Below are 21,130 nucleotides of genomic sequence, written 5' to 3' on the forward strand. Positions count from 1 at the left end.
TAAATGTTTATTTGTAAAACAGAGTTGCCTATATTTGTTAAAAAATGGAATACCTAAATTGACCTTGCCTCCATCTTCGTTATTCACTAACCCTCTACCCACTCTCTAGACTGCCATATTAAGAAAAAATTGTAAGGTTCGTCTTCTTCTAAGATATAGATTTATACGAAGTAATGCCAGCATTCCTAAACAACTGGGTTTTACTGCTGTCACAAATCCTTTTTCTATGAATATACCGAATAAAGCACAGTGCTGCGCAACTTAAATATCTGAAGCACAATACACAAATATAAAGGTGAAAGTCATTTTTAAAAAAGCACTTTACAGACAATTAGACAGTATCATTTATAAAGTCCAAATAATAGTGCGATCCAATTAAAATGAATCCAAATGCACCATTATGTGCATGCATGTGAGATCTTGTGATAAACTCCAGTGCACGCTGTCTCTCCAGCACCTGTGAACAATGACTGCTCACCTCAAATACATTATAGTTTGGAAATAAATGCTCTCAACACAGGGTGGTTACTGTGGGGACACAGTAAAAGCTCCAAAGTGCCTCGTCCTAGTATTAACTATTGCAAATGACGAATAAAAGCTTATGGACTTTATAGGCACCACAACAATGATTTGTAAAATATAACACTTTATTAAACATGCACAAACAATAGAACATACATATAAAAAATGATTACAGAATATATCCTAACCCTGTAGCATACTAAAAAAAAAAAATCAATGCAGATTCATAAACAACTAGTAAACCCCACAATCTCAAAGATATGCCACATCTCGGCAATAACTAAGATGGGGTGCTCTTTAAATAATGATAGTAATGGCTCAACATGTTTCGCTATAAGATTTCTGAATGAGAAATATAAAATTGCGTTGATAAATCAACATCTTATGTAAAATACTTGCCGTACACATATCAGAACAGATGGTAATAGAGCGGATATAATTCAAGATACATACAGTATCTCACAGAAGTGAGTACACCTCTCACATTTTTGTAAATATTTTATTATATCTTTTCATGTGACAACACTGAAGAAATGACACTTTGCTACAATGTAAAGTAGTGAGTGTACAGCTTGTATAACAGTGTAAATTTGCTGTCCCCTCAAAATAACTCAACACCCAGCCATTAATGTCTAAACTGCTGGCAACAAATGTGAGTACACCCTTAAGTGAAAATGGCCAAATTGGCCAAAAGTGTCAATATTTTGTGTGGCCACCATTATTTTCCAGCACTGCCTTAACCCCCTTGGGCATGGAGTTCACCGGAGCTTAACAGGTTGCCACTGGAGTCCTCTTACACCCCTCCATGACTACATCACGGTGCTGGTGGATGTTAGAGACCTTGCGCTCCTCCACCTTCCATTTGAGGATGCTCAGTAGGGTTTAGGTCTGGAGACATGCTTGGCCGGTCCATCACCTTTATCATCCGCTTCTTTAGCAAGGCAGTGGTCATCTTGGAGGTGTGTTTGGGGTCGTTATCATTTTGGAATACTGCCCTGCGGCCCAGTGTTCGAAGGGAGGGGATCATGCTCTGCTTCAGTATGTCACAGTACATGTTGGCATTCATGGTTCCCTTAATGAACTGTAGCTCCCTAGTGCCGGCAGCACTCATGCAGACCCAGACTCCCACCACCATGCTTGACTGTAGGCAGGACACACTTGTCTTTGTACTCCTCACCTGGTTGTCGCCCCACACGCTTGTGACACCATCTGAACCAAATCCGTTTATCTTGGTCTCATCAGACCACAGGGCATGGTTCCAGTAAACAATGTCCTTAGTCTGCTTGCCTTCAGCAAACTGTTCGCAGGCTTTCTTGTGCAACATCTTTAGAAGAGGCTTCCTTCTGGGATGACAGCCATGCAGACCAATTTGATGCAGTGTGCGGCGTATGGTCTGAGCACTGACAGGCTGACCCCCCCCCCCTTCAACCTCTGCAGCAATGCTGGCAGCACTCATACATCTGTTTCCCAAAGACAACCTCTGGATATGACACTGAGCACATGCACTCAACTTCATTGGTCAACCATGACGAGGCCTGTTTTGAGTGGAACCTGTGCTGTTAAACCGCTGTTTAGTCTTGGCCACCGTGCTTGCGCTCAGTTTCAGGGTCTTGGCAATCTTATTAAAGCCTAGGCCATCTTTTTATGTAGAGCAACAAGTCTTTTTTTCAGATACTCAGAGTTCTTTGCCATGAGGTGCCATGTTGAACTTCCAGTGACCAGTATGAGAGAGTGAGGGCGATAACATCAAATTTAACACACCTGCTCCCCATTCACACCTGAGACCTTATAACACTAACAAGTCACATGACCCCGGGGAGGGAAAATGTCTAATTGGGCCCAATTTGGACATTTTTACTTAGGGTGTACTCACTTTTGTTGCCAGCGGTTTAGACATTAATGGCTGTGTGTTGAATTATTTTGAGGGGACAGCAAATTTACACTGTTCTACAAGCTGTACACTCACTACTTTACATTGTAGCAAAGTGTCATTTCTTCAGTGTTGTCACATGCAAAGATATAATAAAATATTTACAAAAATGTGAGGGGTGTACTCACTTCTGTGAGATACTGTACATCTGCACATAGGCAATGGAGATATCACCATCTGATATCACCATGAAGGGCCAATCAATTAGGGGATCCCACCAACACCAAAGAAGCGGACCGCACACTCTATAACAGTACTTGGTGCGTAAATAGCTATATGAGGATTGATGATGGTATAGTAAGGCCCTGCTAAATGGTTGATACCAATTATAAATCGAGGAATAAACTAACCTCCCCATTATTTGAACATAATAGGGTCTAGAGGGGCCAATATTGTGTATAAGGATCTGTACAAAAAACACAGAAGGAAAAAAGGTAAATAATGGTTTGATTTGTGGGGCATAAAGGCCCCAATAGTCCCCAGCTAAGACCCCGGTCTTGGAAAACTGGTAAAATAAACAATAAAGGGAAGAAGGCCCCGGAAGATGGCTGGTTATGATGAAACGCGTCGGGTGGAGCCTCCCTTGTGACGTCATTGCATTGGATTGCCATTTTGGACCATCTTTGTGGATTGATGCTTTTTATCCTTTGCGTTTGTAAGTGTATTTTTGTCTGTTTAATAAACCAGTTGTATTTGATTGACTGCACTATGAGAGGCACATCTTTATTTTGTATGAACAAACATTGACCCTTCAAATCAGAATGGCTTGATGAGTCTTGGGCGGTGCATTTGATTCCATATAAGACACAAGAGTCTGGATAATATATACTGAGCTTGTGATGACCTCCTATAGTGAAGGGATCTATAGATCTGGTAAGCCTCCGATTTGATAGTACGGTGGTGGCTATTCACGTTGGTGGTTATGTTGGAATGAATATTACTCACAACTTAACACAGATATTAGGGGACTGGTTTACACTCTATGGACTGTTTCTGATGTGCTTTTAATTTTTTTTTTTTACTTTTTGAGTGCTATTCATTTATGTAGTATTGTATGTATATTAACATATTGTTTACAATTGATTGTTCTTACTTAGCGCAGTACAAATGTATATCTTTGTTATGTACTATATATGTTTGTGCATGTTTAACAAAGTGTTGCATTTTACAAATCGTTGTAGTGCCTATAAAGTCCATAACCTTTTCTTCTTCATTTGCACCACAAATACATGAGCCATGAATAAACAGTAAAGTCAAAATGCGGTTGCCCATCTAAAGGGTTAATACGTGACTTTCTGGGATACTTTTTCTTTCTCCTCCTCACCAGGCATGGAAATGCATTGACATGGACTTTAAAAAAAGAGCCACTAGTGTTCTGCATTTTAAAATATATTATTATGGCTCAAGAAATAAAATGACATTTGCAAGATCCAGCACTAAAACCAGTGCTCAGTATAAGTGTTTAAACACAAACAGATCGGCATTCAGCCACATGTAAGATGGCCGTGGGAGACTCCTACTGAAGAAATCCCTGCCTTAGAATATAGCGCGTATAGAGGGCGGAGCCCAGATTGTGATGATGTCATCCTACAACCATCTGACATGCAGTTGAATAACAGCAAACTGACCTGTGTGCGGCCATTCACGGGTGCTGGAGACAGCGTGCACTGGAGTTTATTTATCACAAGATCTCACATGCATGACCTTCACTTTATATTTGTTTATCGTGCTTCAGATATATAAAGTTGTGCTGCGCTTTTATTAGATATATTTGTACGGTATAGTGAAATCACCGTGTTTAGCCTGCAACTTCTTATTTATATATTTGTATATTTTTGGCTGCTGATTGATTCTCTATATTTGTTTCTCTGATTAGACTCTGATGTATTGATATTATCCGAGTCCTATTTTCTGGGACTGCGGAAAGAAACCTGGGAATTCTCGGAAATAGGGAAAACGTAGAAGCTCAGTACAGATATTGTTCTTGGTGGAAATTGACTACAGGATTCTGGACCTGCAAGATAATAGTTCTTATCCACCATGCCGTCTATTTTAATAGATTGTAATTAGCATTTATATGCACTTTAGAAAACTGTGTGTGAATAACCTATTTTCCAAAGAATAAAATATTTAAATTGCCTTCTCTATTAAGTATCTATCACACATTCTTTCTAATCTCATTGGTTCTCAGTTTGATGGTTTATTAGGTATACACATTAATCTTTTATAGCTGTGAAATTAGTTTCTACTAAGTATTACAATATTCTAATTAGACCAAATTGAATTCTAAATTTATCTTGTTCCTCTCAAAGGCTATGCTTTCCGTTGAAGAAAAATTTCTTTGTAACATTCTCAGCAGAAACATTTTTAGTTTTCCATTGTCTATGTAATTAAATTAAGAATGTTCTCTGAAATGTAGTGCATCTTACCACAAAGTGCATGGTAACCCACCACACTAAAGCCAACACACCTGAATTAATTGATTCGGCTGGATTCTAATTTCCCAAGTAATGTCATATTGCTCTTTTTATTTTCAGGAATCAGGTTATGAGGAAGAAGCTGATCTTATTTTTCAAGAGAAGAAATCATGCTAGAAAACAAAGGGTTTGTATATCTTATTTAAAATTTGCAAAGACTTCCAGTGCACCCCCATCTTTGCTTTCATCAAGGATTTCCTGGCGCCTTTATTGCCTTTTTTTTTTAACCCCTTAATGCAGGCTCCTCCCTGCTCTTTAAGAAATTTCTGATGGCAGAGGGATTACAAGCAGAGATCAGGAGCTTTCTGTTAGCCTCCGGTGACTGTGCTGGGAGCACGCAGGGCATGCGCTCTCGGCACAGTTGTGTATACATTCTGGTACGCATTTATGCAGCCTCTTGGCGTGAAGGCCCACATACCAAGAGGCCGAATACATGCATACTGGCGCAAAGAGTTTAAACGGGACCTTTCATGACTGTATGACTTGTTGGAGTACATTAGCGGACATGTTCTCTTGTTTACAGGAACAGAACATTTGTCAACGTTACGATCAGCTGATGGAAGCTTGGGAGAAAAAAGTGGATAGAATAGAGAACAACCCACGGAGGAAAGCAAAGGAGAGCAAAACCCGTGAATACTACGAAAAACAGTTCCCAGAAATTCGAAAACAGAGGGAACAGCAAGAGAGGTTTCAAAGGTATGTCCTGCCACTTACACACAAAGGAAAGTCAAAGGATACCTTTATTGTCTTTTTGCATACATAACAGAACCAGGATATGGTTGCCTTGACCTAACTTTTATACCACATCTTTTCATACCCGCAAAGTATTTGTGTAATTAGGCTGGTAAATTCTATGTTTCTAAAAAATGTTGGTGTTTGCATCCTTGGCCACAGGACCAATGTCTACCATCATTAGATTGTTCATGGTTTGTTTTTCTATTGCTGTTGATTTTGGGAAAGGCACACACTCCTTTGCTGTGTTTTTACTTGAAGCAAAACCATATAGTATGTTGGGAGTGGGCTAAGGCCTCATTTACATTTGAGATGAGGGCCATCAGTGGGTTCTGTTGCAAGAATCTGCGGAGTTCTGTGTATGCGAACAGCTGCGGACGCTCGGCCTGTACAAAGTAAGGCACTGCAGCTGTGCTGTGCTGTTTGCATGTATCCACACATCGATGACAGGCCGCAGATGCAGACAGATTGGTAAGAAACTTGTGTGTGTGTTTGTATATGTGTGTGTGTATATATATATATATATATATATATATATATATATATATATATATATATATATATATATATATAAAAAACGGAGACCTAATGTTGGCCATACAAATGACAACCAACTCTTTTAACCAACTTCTGAACAAATTAAAAAAACTTCCATTACCTGTGCCCTATAAATGTAAATATATTAATGGTTGCTAGAACATTGCTCAATGCGTTAAGCTGGCTGAAATGTGAGCCTTAGGTATCCCTGTCACCACCCCTCTGCTCTAAAAAGTCAGTTTTTAAAAATCCACTGAATTGGGTGGAACCTTATCACCCTTAGCAGTGATTACATCTAATCAGATGCAGTCACTGTTGGGATATTTAGGTAGACAAGGGTGCTGACTTACCTGAGATAGCTGAATACAAGGGCTGGCATTGGAGATTCCTTCATCCACTCTGGTTAGTGTATTTCTTCTTGTCCATCCCGTGGGCTGAACAAGTGAAATCTAGCGATGTTTGCGTAGCTTTAAATTAGTTTATGTCTGATCCTGATTAAATTGGTAGGAGTGAGTATCAGTTGTTATGTACATGCTGAAAGGGATTTTGGTTGGATTGTCTTTTGCTATATTGTTCTGAAACCTCTGAAGGAAGCATGGTTAGGAGTGTCTGCAGAGCCTAGACATTCATGCTTGTACGGTATATGCATTCATGTTTATGTTCCTGTCTGGCAAATGAAATCTGTTGTTTACAGGTTGTTTAATTTCTGATTGACAAGCTGGGTATTCAAAACAATGATATTATGACATGTATGCCTTTGTATAAATGGATGCTTGATTGCTGTAATATATTTTACCCTATGTGATGTATGATAGTGTAAGATTATGTTTTCACTATGTGTATCATGCAAAGGAAATGACGGAATGATTTATTTCAGAGTCGGTCAGAGGGGTGCTGGTCTATCCGCAACCATTGCCAGGAGCGAACATGAGATCTCGGAAATCATCGATGGTCTGTCTGAGCAGGAGGTGAGGTCATTGTAAAGTCTGTTTTAGGTTTAATGTTATCAGTAAATCACAAGTTAATTTCTTAATGAAACTCTTCAAAGCATGTTATTGCCTTTGGCTAGTTGGCTTCCTCTGTTCATATGCCAGCTGAGTCTTGAATCTGAAAAGGCTCTAATTTGGATCAGTTTTTTTCCATGTTGTGTGTGTCTCTTTGAAATGTAGCAGAAAGTCTGGACATGCTGTACATTTTAATTACCAGAATCCATGAAATGGCAAATCAAACTATTGTGCTTCATGCATATCTTAAGTAAAATCTTTTCTCAACTGCAGTAATTAAGAGACATATGGCCTAGGCTTTTTTTGGTCATACTACTCTTGTGGCTCACAGGAGTCCACTTTTGGTTTCCTGTGACCCAGAATCAGCCTACAGTGGGCTTAAACCCCACTGTCCGCCGATATCACAGAGCTACTCCAGGCTCTGCAAGTGTCTTGACCATATTGTTGGGTTCAACCCAGCTGCCTTATTGACAGCTGGCTCCAGCACGTGGCTGAGGGCTGAAGCTAGCTGCACCCACCAGTCTCCAGCCTGGCTTCCCAGTGAATGCTGGAGGGGCAGAGTGGAGAATGGTGTAAATGTAAGTTCTAGGTGTTAACCTAAAAATAATCTGTTTTAAAAAGAGCTCTCTTTGCAGCTACCAGCTTCTTTAGAAGTTTTCATTTTCCCCAATCTGCTGATCCATGAGTTTCACTATTTTTTGAAGCAAACACAGAGAACAGTATGCAGATTGGTAGTTGAGACTCAAGTTGCTGCACATTTTTTCTGGCTCAGTGACTCACTGAAGAGTGAACCTGGAGGATCAGCCTTACAACACAAGAACCACCAAATTCATGGAGATATTGGCAATGATTGTGCAGGCATGTTTTTTTTTCCCCCTTAAATGATTTAGTGGTATACAGCGGATATAATAAGAACTGTAACTTCACAAAACACAAAGGCAATACAAAAGATCAGTTACATTAACTAAGCGCCAATACAGCACTCTATAAACAGAACCACCCGTGATAACCGAGCAAGAGAGAAATGGTAAGTGGGCAATTGTCTGCAATGTGGAGGTTATATTGGTTTGGGACCTCTGATAGCACTGTCAATGGAAGACAAAGGAGGGCCCTTCTAGCGGTCACAAAGAGGTGAGGTAACCTGTCAGTATCTGAGCATACAATTTTTTTTTTATGGAAAGAAAAAAGGTGTGAAAAAGAGAGAGGAGAAATAGTGGGAAGAGAAATGAAGAGGGGGGGGGGGGAGGCTGTATTTGGTAGGGAAAGAGGGAAGGGTTATGGGGAGGAGGGAGGGAGTGGGGAAAGAGGTAGGAGTGGGAAGTGGGGGAGAGAAAAGTCCCTTTCAGGGAGCAAAGAATAAAAGGACAGAGCAGGCAGCACAAATCATAGGTGCACTGGTGAGTCTACGCGTATTGGAGAAATTTGTCAGAGAAGTGGAAAAGATCCCAATAGAACCACCTGTTTTGCTTTCCACCGATTTATCTCTGAGCTCAGCAGTCAGGTTCTCCATCTTTTCAATATCATCTGCTCTTGCAAGCCATTGGGCCACTGTGGGATGAGACTGTTGTTTCCATTGGCTTGGTATACAGGCCCTGGCAGCATTAAGAAGATGTTTGAGGAGGGATTTGTGATGACATTGCAGTAGGGTTTAGAAGGACAGCGGCAGGGTCATCCCTTAATGGAGTATCTGTAAGTTTATGTACAAGTTGAAGTACAGGTTGCCCGAAGGTTTGGAGTTTGGGGCATTCCCAGAAGATATGCTGGATGTTGTTCACAGTGCCAGCATTGGTCAGATTGGTTGGGAAAAAGGTTTGCAAGGATTGAAGGGGTCCTATACCAGCAGGTTATGATTTTGTAAGTGGTTTCTTGGTACTTGCTACAAAGGGAAGATTTCTGTGCAAAGAAGAGGATACAGTCCTTTTTGGGTTCTGTGAAGGTAACTCGTAGGTCCCTCTCCCATTTCATTAGAAATGGTTGGTCCGTAGCAGCGTGGAAGGTCAAGGTTTTATATGAAGCTGAGTGACCCACGAATCGAGCCTTCTCTTAGGCAGAGTTTTTCAAATGGTGGAGCTGTCGATGGAAAAGTAAAGGTTTTTGTAGAGAACCCAAAAAATAGGAGAGTTGAGCAGTTCTTCATAGATCAAGCACAAAAGGTTTCCGGTTAGTTATAGTCTTAATAGGAATCCATCCAGAGGATTGTAAGAAATGAGAGTCCTGTGGGGCCTGCGAGTGGAAAGAGGGGTCCATCAGGCTTGGGGTGAATCCCAGGTGGCTCACGATCAGGGACATGGGAGAGGGAAAAATAAGGTAAAGATGGAAGAACCTATCCAGTTCACTCAGCGTGGGGCCGATAATTATCGTTTATAAGTGGATGTGTAAACGGGTGCGCTGTGTGGGACCTTCCTGCCCAGGGCAGTCCCGCTAACGGTGCACCAGCTGCCTCTTGTTCCAATGGTACCCAGAGTTTCAAGTCACCATTACGGCACAAGTCCACCACTTGGATCATACATGTTGTTGTGTAGTACAAAGCAGGATCAGGAAAGCCTATTCCACCTCTGAGCTTCGGTCACAGTAAAAATTCTCTTCCAATGAATGGGTGCTTACTCCGCCAGACAATACTGCGTGAAAGAGAGCCTGGTGACTGGTAGAACTTGCAGCAAGCACAAAAGTCTAAGCATGGCGTTCATTTTGAGGACGTTACAGCGCCCAAACCAAGAGAGAGCAAGAGATTCCCATTTTTGGAAATAAGGGTGAAGATTCGTTAGACGAGAATCGGGTAGTAAACATTCAGGGCCTCTGATTTTTGGAGGTTAACATTAAACTTGGATAAGGACCTGTGCCTCTTCAGTTCTTGCGAAAGTGATGGGAGAGATATAAGAAAATCGGCTGTGTAAAACAAAATATTGTCCGTGTATGCTGCTACTTTTTGTTGATAGTGTCCTGCATGAATGCCACTGATATTGGGATGGTCTCTGACATGTAGCAAGGGTTCTAAGGAGAGAGCAAATAATAATGGTGAAAGGGGGCATCCCTGTCTTGTCCTGTTAGAGATGGGAAAGGGATCAAAATCAAATCCATTCACCTTGACTGTAAGGTTAGTGTAAGATTAGTGTATAAGCCCACAATCCATGTCTGGACAGGTTGTGGCATCCCCACAGCCTGATGCATCTTCCTGGGAAATGTCCAATCGACCCTATCAAAAGCCTTGGCATCGGTAAACAAGAATAGGAGGGGGGTGCGAGATCTCTTCACAGTCTATAATTTTCAGACTACATACAGTGGGGCAAAAAAGTATTTAGTCAGCCACCAATTGTGCAAGTTCTCCCACTTAAAAAGATGAGAGAGGCCTGTAATTGGCATCATAGGTAGACCTCAACTATGAGAGACAAAATGAGAAAAAAAATCCAGACAATCACATTGGCTGATTTGGAAAGAATTTATTTTCACATTATGGTGGAAAATAAGTACCGTATATACTCGAGTATAAGCTGACCCGAATATAAGCCGAGGTACCTAATTTTACCACAAAAAACTGGGAAAAACTATTGACTCGAGTATAAGCCGAGGGTGGGAACACCAGTGGGAAGAATCGTGCCTCATCATTGGTGTCAGTGGGAGGAATAGTGCCCCATCATTGGTGTCAATGGGAGGAATAGTGCCCCATCATTGGTATCAGTGGGAGGAATAGTGCCCCATCATTGGTATCAGTGGGAGGAATAGTGCCCCATCATTGGTATCAGTGGGAGGAATAGTGCCCCATCATTGGTGTCAGTGGGAGGAATAGCGCCCCATCATTGGTGTCAGTGGGAGGAATAGTGCCCCATCATTGGTATCCGTGGCAGGAATAGTGCCCCATCATTAGTATCAGTGGGGGGAATAGCACCCCATTATTGGTGTCAGTGGAATAGTGCCCCATCTTTGGTGTCAGTGGGAGGAATAGTGTCCCATCATTGGTGTCAGTGGGAGGAATAGTGTCCCAACATTGGTGTCAGTGGGAGGAATAGTATCCCATCATTGGTGTCAGTGGGGGGGTGGAGGAATAGTGCCCCATCGTTGGTGTCAGTGGGGGGGAGGAAAAGTGCCCCATCGGTGTCAGTGGGGGGGAGGAATAGTATCCCATGATTGGTGTCAGTGGGCGGTGGAATAGTGCTCCATGATTGGTGTCAGTGGGGGGAGGAATAGTGCCCCATCATTGGTGTCAGTGGGGGGGGGGGGGGGGGGGAGGAATAGTGCCCAATCGTTGGTGTCGGTGGGGGGGAGGAAAAGTGCCCTATCGTTGGTGTCAGTGGGAGGAATAATGCCCCATCATTGGTATCAGTGACACCAATGATGGGGCACCATTCCTCCCACTGACACTTGCTGACCCCTGTTCCAGTATGGTGCTGCTGCAGCCAGCATATTTGGTTGCAGCAGCACCTAAGCACGGCACACTTACCTGCATCCTCGCTGGTGATTGGCCGCCTGTGTGCCTTTCCTGAGCTACAGTTCTGGCGGCCAATCACCGGTGAGAAGGCGGAGCCGAGCAGCCGCGCGAACATCCAGTGGACGAACCGAATGAAGGAGCAGACGCGCTTCCTGGACCGGATCGTCGTGGGACCGGAGCCAGGTAAGAGACAGCAGCCCCCTGCAGACGTTGACTCTAGTATAAGCCGAGGGGGACGTTTTTCAGCACAAAAAATGTGCTGAAAAACTCGGCTTATACTCGAGTATATACGGTATTTGGTCACCTACAAACAAGCAAGATTTCTGGCTCTCTCAGACCTGTACCTTCTTCTTTAACCTCTTGCCGACCGCGCATAGCCGAATGACGGCTTCACCGCGGCTGGCCGGCCAGTTCTGAGTGGACGTCATATGACGTCCTCCCAGAACGCGCTCTCCTGCGCGCCCCAGGGGGCGCGCACCCGGCGATCTCTGTGATCGCTGTGTCCTATGGACACAGCTGATCACGTGATGTGGTGAAAGGCCGATCCCACCGGCCTTTTACCACGTGATCAGCGGTGTCCAATGACACGCTGATCACAGGGAAATGCAAGTGCCGGTTCTCGGCTGCACTTTCCTCACGCTGTCAGATCGTGAGGAAAGTACTGCCGAGAACCGGCAGTTGTCAGAGCGGGGATCGGCACCGATCATCAGGGCACTGATGATCAGTGCCCTGATGATCGGTGCCCAGCAGTGACACCCGCAAGTTCCGCCCAGCAGTGCGCCCACTAGCCCCGCCCACCCGTTCCCAGCAGTGCCCCCACCTGTGCCCAGCAGTGCCCCCACCTGTGCCCAGCAGTGCACCCACCTGTGCCACTCTGCAGTGCCACCTACATGTGCCCAGCAGTGCCACCCATCTGTGCCCACCCACCTGTGCCCACCAGTGCCACCCACCTGTGCCCACCAGTGCCACCCACCTGTGCCCACCCACCAGTGCTGCCCACCAGTGCCACCCACCAGTGCAGCCCAGCAGTGCTGCCAGTCAGTGCCACCAGTCAGTGCCCAGGGGTTGTGCCAGGCAGTGCCGCCAGTCAGTGCCCAGAAGTGATGCCAGTCAGTGCCGTCTATCAGTACCCATCATCAGTGCCGCCTATCAGTGCTGCATATCAGTGCCGCCTATCCGTGCCACCTCATTAGTACTGCCTATCAGTGCCCATCAGTGCCGCCTATCAGTGCCCATCAGTGCCGCCTCATCAACGCAAATCAGTGAAGGAGAAAAAATACCTGTTTGAAAAATTTTATAAAAGAAACAAACTTTTTTTTTTTTTTCAAATTTTTGCACTTTTTTAAATTTATAGCGCAAAAAGTAAAGCGCCCAGTGGCGATTAAATACCACCAAAAGAAAGCTCTATTTGTAAGAAAAAAATGATCAAAATTTCATATGGGTACAATGTTGCATGACCGCGCAATTGTCAATCAAAGTGCGGCAGCGCTGAAAGCTGAAAATTGGCCTGGTAAATAAGGGGGTATAAGTGCCTGGTAGGGAAGTGGTTAAGAGGCTCCTCTGTCCTGCACTCATTACCTGTATCAATGGCACCTGTTTGAGCTTGTTATCAGTATAAAAGACACCTGTCCACAACCTCAAACAGTCACACTCCAAACTCAGACCAAAGAGCTGTCGAAGGACACCAGAAACAAAATTGTAGACCTGCACCAGGCTGGGAAGACTGAATCTGCAATAGGCAAGCAGCTTGGTGTGAACAAATCAACTGTGGGAGCAATAATTAGAAAAGGGAAGACATACAAGACCACTGATAATCTCCCTTGATCTGGGGTTCCACGCAAGATCTCACCCCGTGGGGTCAAAATGATCACAAGAACGGTGAACAAAAATCCCAGGACTACACGGGGGGACCTAGTGAATGACCTGCAGAGAGCTGGGACCAACGTAACAAAGGCTACCATTAGTAACACACTACACCGCCAGGGACTCAGATCCTGTAGTGCCAGACGTGTCCCCTTGCTTAAGCCAGTACATGTCCGGGCCCGTCTGAAGTTTGATAGAGAGCATTTGGATGATCCAGAAGAGGATTGGGAGAATGTCATATGGTCAGATGAAACCAAAATAGAACTCTTTGGTAGAAACACAACTCGTCGTGTTTGGAGGAGAGAGAATGCTGAGTTGCATCCAAAGAACACCATACCTACTGTGAAGCATGGGGGTGGCAACATGATGGTTTGGGGCTGTTTCTCCGCAAAGGGACCAGGATGACTGATCCATGTACAGGACAGGATAAATGGGGCCATGTATCGTGAGATTTTGAGTGCAAGCCTCCTTCCATCAGCAAGGGCATTGAAGATGAAACGTGGCTGGGTCTTCCAACATGACAATGATCCCAAACATACCACCCGAGCAACGAAGGAGTGGCTTTGTAAGAAGCATTTCAAGGTCCTGGAGTGGCCTAGCCAGTCTCCAGATCTCAACCCCATAGAAAACCTTTGGAGGGAGTTAAAAGTCCGTGTTGCCCAGCGACAGCCCCAAAACATCACTGCTCTAGAGGAGATCTGTATGGAGGAATGGACCAACATACCAGCAACAGTGTGTGCCAACCTTGTGAAGACTTACATGACACGTTTGACCTCTGTCGTTGCCAACAAAGGATATATAACAAAGTATTGAGATGAACTTTTGATATTGACCAAATACTTATTTTCCACCATAATTTGCAAATAAATTCTTCCCAAATCAGCCAATGTAATTGTCTGGATTTTTTTTTCTCATTTTGTCTCTCATAGTTGAGGTCTACCTATGATGCCAATTACAGGCCTCTCTCATCTTTTTAAGTGGGAGAACTTGCACAATTGGTAGCTGACTAAATACTTTTTTGCCCCACTGTATCAGACACTGCAATAGTGTGTTAAGCCTGAATGCTATTATTTTTTAGAATAATTTGGAGTCACAGTTCAAAAGAGAGATGGGCCTGTAACTGGTACACTGTAGTGGGTCTACCCTGCTTTAGTAACACGGAGATACAGACTCTTAGCATATCCAGAGGAATAGCATGACCTTCCAAAATGACATTAAATGCCTTGGTAAAGTGAGGGGCTAAAAAGGGCCTGATATGCTTTGTAATAAGGAAGAGTGAAACAGTTAGGCCCTGCTGCTTTCCTTGGTCGGGTCTCCGAGATAGCAAGAGCAAATTCCTCAGTGGAGATATGGTGGGATAGTTCTTCTCGGTCCTCGTCCGTGAGTACAGGAAGGAGGTAGTCCCGGAGAACTGTGGGGGGAGGTGGCCGTAAATTCAGGGTACTGACTGAATCTAGGTTGTACAAGTGAGAGTAGTAATCACTAAAAATAGCTGCAAGGGCAGGGGACGCCTGAATTTTAGACCCGGATGGGTTAAGTAAATCGGGGACGTATGTTTGAGAGCATTTAGTTCGCAAGGCGTTAGCCAGAATACGTCTGCATTTATCCCCATACTCATAGAAGGAGCATCTCGCTTGTAACAACACGTGTTTTGCTTTGGATAGAATATGTTCTCTAATGGTCGCTCATAGTCAAGCCAGTTCTGCCTCTTTGGCCCAGTCAGGTTGGGTTTTGAGCTGTTGTTCCAGCTTGTGGAGACCTGCTAAGAGATGAGAGGGTTTTGGTACACCATTGCTTGGCTGTGTGGCCATTCTTTATTACAATACCCCTGATCTAACATTTGTACACTGACCAGACAGAGCGCGTTAGGCACAGACTCAACATTAGCAGTGAAATAAGAGCTAAGCTCCCTGAGGACATCAGCGGCTATGTCCGTGTCTTTAAGAAGTGCCTCATTTAGTCACCATGTAGGCGTTCTAGGGGATGAGGATGGTAACTCCAACTCCAGAAAGATAGGAGCGTGGTCAGAGAGTGTGATGTGACCAATGTTTGCTTTAGAGGCCATGGGGATCAACATATGTTTCAATAAGAAAAAGTCTATTCTGGAGTAGGATCCATGAGGGGAAGGTATAGTCACGTTCTTGCGGATGGAAAATTCTCCAGATATTCACCAGCTGGTAAGTATGCAAAAGGTCCTTCAGACAAAGCCTAAGCCCCCTAGGCAGGGAAGACAGATGTATGGATGAGTCTCTATAAGGATCCAAGATGTAGGTTGAAGATACCACCCAGAATGAGAGTACCCTCAAGGAAGGAATCAAGTGTAGATAGTAAAGCCTCCAGAACCGGGAATTGGTTTGTATTAGTAAGGTACAAGTTTGCAAGAGTAAATGTACTTGAATACATTTTGTATTTAACGAGTAGGAACTTGCCTTCCTGATCTCTGTATTCATCAAGGAGTTGCCAGGGGATGGATTTAGAGAGTAAGAAACTGGTCCCTTTAGATTTAGAGGAGGGGGAGGGATTATGGTATGCGATGGGGTAATTTTTGTTGGAGAATTTTGGGATCATGTCTGCCCGGAAATGAGTCTCCTGGAGAAAAGCAAAATGCACTTTGTCTCCAAAGATCCGTGAGACAGCTGGTGCACTTCTCTCGGGAATTCAGCCCCTTGATGTTCCAGGAAAGGAACTTGGCAGCCATACCACCTAGTAGAAGGCGTCAGAGTCTACTCCCTGGGAAAGCGAGGAGTGGGGGGGGGGGGGGGGGAGAGAAAAGCGAGGAAGAGACAGAAGGAAAAAAGGGAGGGGGTGGCGATAGAAAGATATAGAAAATGATGAAGAAATGTGGAGGGGAAAGAGTGCTACTAAGTGCAGAACCTCCGCAAGGTAGAACTACTGCCACCAGGGCAATAAAGAAATCCTAGTGGGGGAAGTGGCAAGGCACAGTCTGGTGCAGAGCCCTGGTTCCTGAATACCAGGGGTACCATGTAGTAAATAAAGAGGAAAATACATAAACCTGCACAAAACATGCAATGGCATAGGAAGGTAATCAGTGAATCAGGTGAACAAGCGCTCTCTTACAAACAATGCCATAACTCTGGGCTCTTCACCGCACCGGCCCCGTGTCTGGCAGCTGGAACCATGCAAGGGCCAGGATAAGACCCTCTATAGGGGAACCACCGGGGGGCAGAGCAGCAAGGAGCCCAGAGAAGAAGAGGGGGAACAAAAGGGTGTCCCAGGTATTCTAATGTAATGTGATGGCACGTAAGGGAAGTGGGCTGGAGGAGGGGCAAAGAGTGCACCACAAGGGCTAGGCCAGGAGACTAAGGCCACAAGGTGTTCCATAGTAAGGGGCTATGCTATTGGCGCCTCCCATTGCATGGAGGGGAGCACAGGCATGTTTCTTATTACCAGTTCAGTATAAATAGTTAGTTATGCCATTGGTTATCTACAAGCAGTACTCCTCTGTCCCACAGAATAAGATGTTGCAAATTCATAACTGGCACTCTCATACAAATACTGTTAACGTGGTTGCAAACCTCAGACATGAAGTATGAACAAAGCCTATCCCTCTATATATAGTGCGTACTTGTCCTAATCCAGAGCACAAAGTTTTATTTCTGTTTGCAGCCTTGTTCCTCTTATTTGTCTGGGTTACTTCTGACTGGTTTTTCTAACACCAAGTGGTAAAAAGGTGACAGGGGAGGGAGCCCCCGTGCGCACAGCCTGTGATTGACAGCTTCAGCTCTATTCCTGTGTGCTATGTGAAGGTAAGTGTGATATTTTAGTTGTTTACTTACAGACCTGTTCTTGTTTTCAGAATAATGAAAAGCAAATGCGGCAGCTCTCGGTCATTCCACCCATGATGTTTGATGCAGAACAGAGAAGGGTGAAGTTCATTAATATGAATGGTTTGATGGAAGATCCGATGAAGGTCTACAAAGAACGGCAGTTCGTGAATGTTTGGACAGACCATGAAAAAGAAATATTTAAAGAAAAGTAATTTTTTTTTCCATGTTTATTTAGATTAATGCAGACTCAATTTATGATCAGATTATAGGTTATGTTGGTAGAAATGCAAATGTGTTCATAGGAAAAGCAGCCGTGTCCCAGCTTTTATAGTAGGGATGTCAGGATCTCTCAAGTTGAAGCACCCCGAGTATTTCTGAAGAGAACCATTTAGAGGTAGTTTTAGCCTGTGTTTGAGATGCTTGAAATTTTGGGTTTCTAATAAATGAAAAATAGATGTTTCTTCCTGAGAAATCGGTAAAGAGTGTAAATCATGTCTGAAGAGTATGGTACCTTTTCAGCTAAGAGTTTGCTTCAGGCTTGCAGCAGCTTCTTTCCCTAATATTATTATTATTAATATTATTAATATACAGTATTTATATAGCGCCAAAAGGTTTGCTCAGCGCTGTACAATAGCAAGGGGGACAGAACATGAGACAAGACAGAAACAATACAATACACGAGGGGTTCGAGGGCCCCGCTCTTTCGAGCTTACAATCTAAGAGGGAGGGGAAAGTGGTACAGGAGGAAATGGCTGTAGGGGATGGAGTGGTGGGAGGAGTGGAGGAGGTCAGTTGTTAGGTGAGGGTGGGGTAGGCTTCCCTGAAGAGGTGGGTTTTCAGGGTGCGCCTGAAGGTGAGGAGGGTAGGTGACAGTCTGATGGATTGGGGTAGGGAGTTCCAGAGGATAGGGGAAGTCCTGGAGAAGTCCTGCAATCGGGCATGGGAGGAGGAGACCAGGGAGCTAGAGAGTAGGAGGTCCTGTGAGGAGCGGAGGGCACGGGTAGGGTAGTATTTGGGTATCAGGTCGGTTAGATAGTTTGGGGCGGCGTTGTGAATGGCTTTGTAATTCAGAGTTAGCAGTTTGAATTTGATGCGCTGGGCAATCGGGAGCCAGTGAAGGGATTGGCAGATGTGGAGCGGTTGGTGAGGTGGATGAGTCTCGCCGCTGAGTTCAGGATCGACTGGAGTGGGGATAGCGTTTGTTTGGGTAGGCCAGTGAGAAGGGAGTTGCAGTAGTTTAGGCGTGAGATGATGAGGGAGTGAACAAGTTGTTTAGTAGTGTCTTGGGTGAGGAATGTACGTATCTTGGAGATGTTGCGGAGGTGGAGCCTGCATGACCTTGATAGTAATTGGATGTGAGGTTGGAAGGAAAGGTTTGAGTCCAGGGTGACACCCAGGACTTTGGCATGTGGAGTGGGAGTGATGGTGGCGTTGTTTGTAGTGATGGAGAGGATGGGGGCACGGGCTGGGGGTGAAGACCAGGAGCTCGGTTTTGGACAGGTTTAATTTGAGGAAATGGAGCAACATCCAGTCTGTCGTTCAGGAGGTGGGTGATGCGGGCGGAGAGTGAGGGGGTGAGGTGGGGGGTGGAGAGGTATATTTGTGTGTCGTCGGCATAGAGGTGGTAATTGAAGCTGTGGGAGTGTATTAGTTTGCCAAGGGAGGAGGTGTAGATGGAGAAGAGGAGGGGTCTGAGGACAGAGCCTTGGGGGACTCCGACAGAGAGAGGGGGAGGTGGCAGTGTTATAGGTGACGCTGAAGGAGCGTTGGGATAGGTAGGAGGAGAACCAGGAGACAGCAGTGTCCCTGATCCCGAGGGAGTGCAGTTTAGTAAGGAGGAGAGGGTGGTCGACTGTGTTGAAGGCCGCGGAGAGGTAAAGGAGCAGGACAGAGTAATGGCCATTAGCTTTGGCGGTTAGCAGGTTGTTGGTGATTTTAAGTAGGGCGGTTTCGGTGGAGTGTAGGGGACGGAAGCCAGACTGTAGTGGATCAAGGAAGTTATCAGTGAGGTGGGCGCTTAGGTGATTGTAGGCCAGGCACTCAAGGAGCTTGGAAGTGAATGGTAGCAGGGAGATGGGTCTAAGGTTGTTTGGGTCAGTGGGGTCAAGGGAGGGTGTTTTGAGTATTGGGGTGATGTGCACGTGCTTTAGAGGGGAAAGTGCCAGTGGAGAGGGAGAGATTGAAGATGTGGGTGAGGGAGTGAATGATGGAGGGGGGGGGGGGGTGACTGGAGGAGCTGTGAGGGGATAGGGTCCAGGGGGCAGGTGGTGAGGCGGGCTTCAGTGAAGACCTTAGAGACCTCCTCAGTGGTAGTTGGGCTGAAGGAGTGGAGCGTTGGGGAGGTGATAGTGTGCGGGGCGTTGGGTATAGTGGGGGTAGTGCGGCTATGAGGTCGGAGGAGGGGAGGGTTGATGGGTTGATGGAGAGAGGGGGGCTAGGTGGAGAGGTAGATTGTGAGTTGACAATGTCCTTACGGGTTGCGTCAATCTTGTTTTGGAAATGATTGGCAATCTCGTGGGCGTTGAGTGAGGTGCTGAGTGGAGGAGCATATCTACTGACAGGAATAATCAACGAACTACCACGACGCTCCAGTCAGTATATATGCTTGCCTGTACATCCTGTATGGGCAAGCAGATATACTGACAGATCTGCAGGAGACCTGCATGGCACCAGCGATCTGCTGATTGCTGGTGCAATGCTTTTCAGGCTCCTGCAACAAAAATTAATAAATGCACATTTTTCTACCTGTAAAAAAAAATGTGCATTTATTATTTTTTGTATAAATGTGAACTTATCCTTTTAATACACATTTAAAGTGAAATTACACTGCGTCTAAGCACTACAAACCAAAATTGCTATTTAATTCATTTATAACAGTAAAAGCAAACTCCCCCCATCCATGCATGTCTCCATGCTTTATTTTGCTGAGGAATAACTTTGGAAAACATCCCCTAGCATTTCTGGCCGTAGCCAACTTACTTGGGTAAGGGCAGAGGATTCATGCAGCATTTACTTCCTGAAATCCATCTGCCCTTAGTGCAGGCAGGAGGGTGTGCTTAGCTGAGAAAACCTCTCCTAAAGACTCCTAGGACTTGACATAATTTGCCTAGGCATGGAAACCAGGAAGTAACTGGAGAAATGTAAAAAAAAAAAAAAAGCTTTTAAAACAAGTGATAGTATACCTTCCTATCTACACTCACCGACCACTTTATTAGGTACATTTTGCTAGTACTGGGTTGAACCCCCTTTTGCCTTCAAAACTGCTTTAATTCTTCATGGCATATATTCAACAATTTGTTGGAGATACTCCTCAGAGATTTTGGTCATATTGATATGAGTTACTGTTGCCTTCTATCATCTCGAACCAGTCTGCCTATTCTCCTCTGACATCAACAAGGCATTTTTGTCCACACTCATAATATAACACAGGGCAAATAATAATAAATAAAATTATAATATAAGTCCAAGAAAAGTCCCAAATCAAAGTCCAGTGTCCCAAAAAAAATGTGATAAAAATGTGAAAGAAAAAAACTATTACATAACTTTTTCAGCGTGCTCACATCAGTGGTGAATCATTTCCCCCCACACTCACTAGTTAAAGTGGATTCTCAAGCTGATAGGGCTTTGAGAATCAAAACAGGTTTTTAAAGGTGGGGTGTAGTCTCCTCTGATGTTTTTTCCTTTGTCAATTCCTTATTGAATCTCCTTCCAAAAATGATTCCGATGTAAAAAATATAAAAGAAAATACCAATAGTGTGATACTGTATGAGGCTCAGAAAAAAATATATTAAATGACCATCATTACACTCACATTGGGTAGATTCATAACCAGCTTGCATGGACATGAAAACCTC

The 21,130-nt window shown here is 44.4% G+C and overlaps 1 protein-coding gene across 1 annotated transcript in view; it reads left to right on the forward strand.

Annotated features, from left to right (window-relative positions):
- The window catches only part of LOC149449204 (nuclear receptor corepressor 1-like), a gene marked incomplete at its 3' end in the record, with an annotated part of 180,567 nt that overhangs the window by 90,856 nt on the left and 68,581 nt on the right, over window positions 1-21,130 (forward strand). The window contains exons 9-12 of the mRNA XM_089693693.1: window positions 4,990-5,056; window positions 5,453-5,625; window positions 7,076-7,166; window positions 17,306-17,484. Of these exons, the coding sequence (XP_089549819.1) occupies window positions 4,990-5,056; window positions 5,453-5,625; window positions 7,076-7,166; window positions 17,306-17,484 (510 nt within the window). The remainder of the gene's footprint in view (window positions 1-4,989; window positions 5,057-5,452; window positions 5,626-7,075; window positions 7,167-17,305; window positions 17,485-21,130) is intronic.

Source organism: Staurois parvus, unplaced genomic scaffold (genome assembly GCF_062004578.1).
Source record: "Staurois parvus isolate SC_StPar_1 unplaced genomic scaffold, SC_StPar_1.0 ptg000635l, whole genome shotgun sequence".
Classification (NCBI taxonomy): domain Eukaryota; kingdom Metazoa; phylum Chordata; class Amphibia; order Anura; family Ranidae; genus Staurois; species Staurois parvus.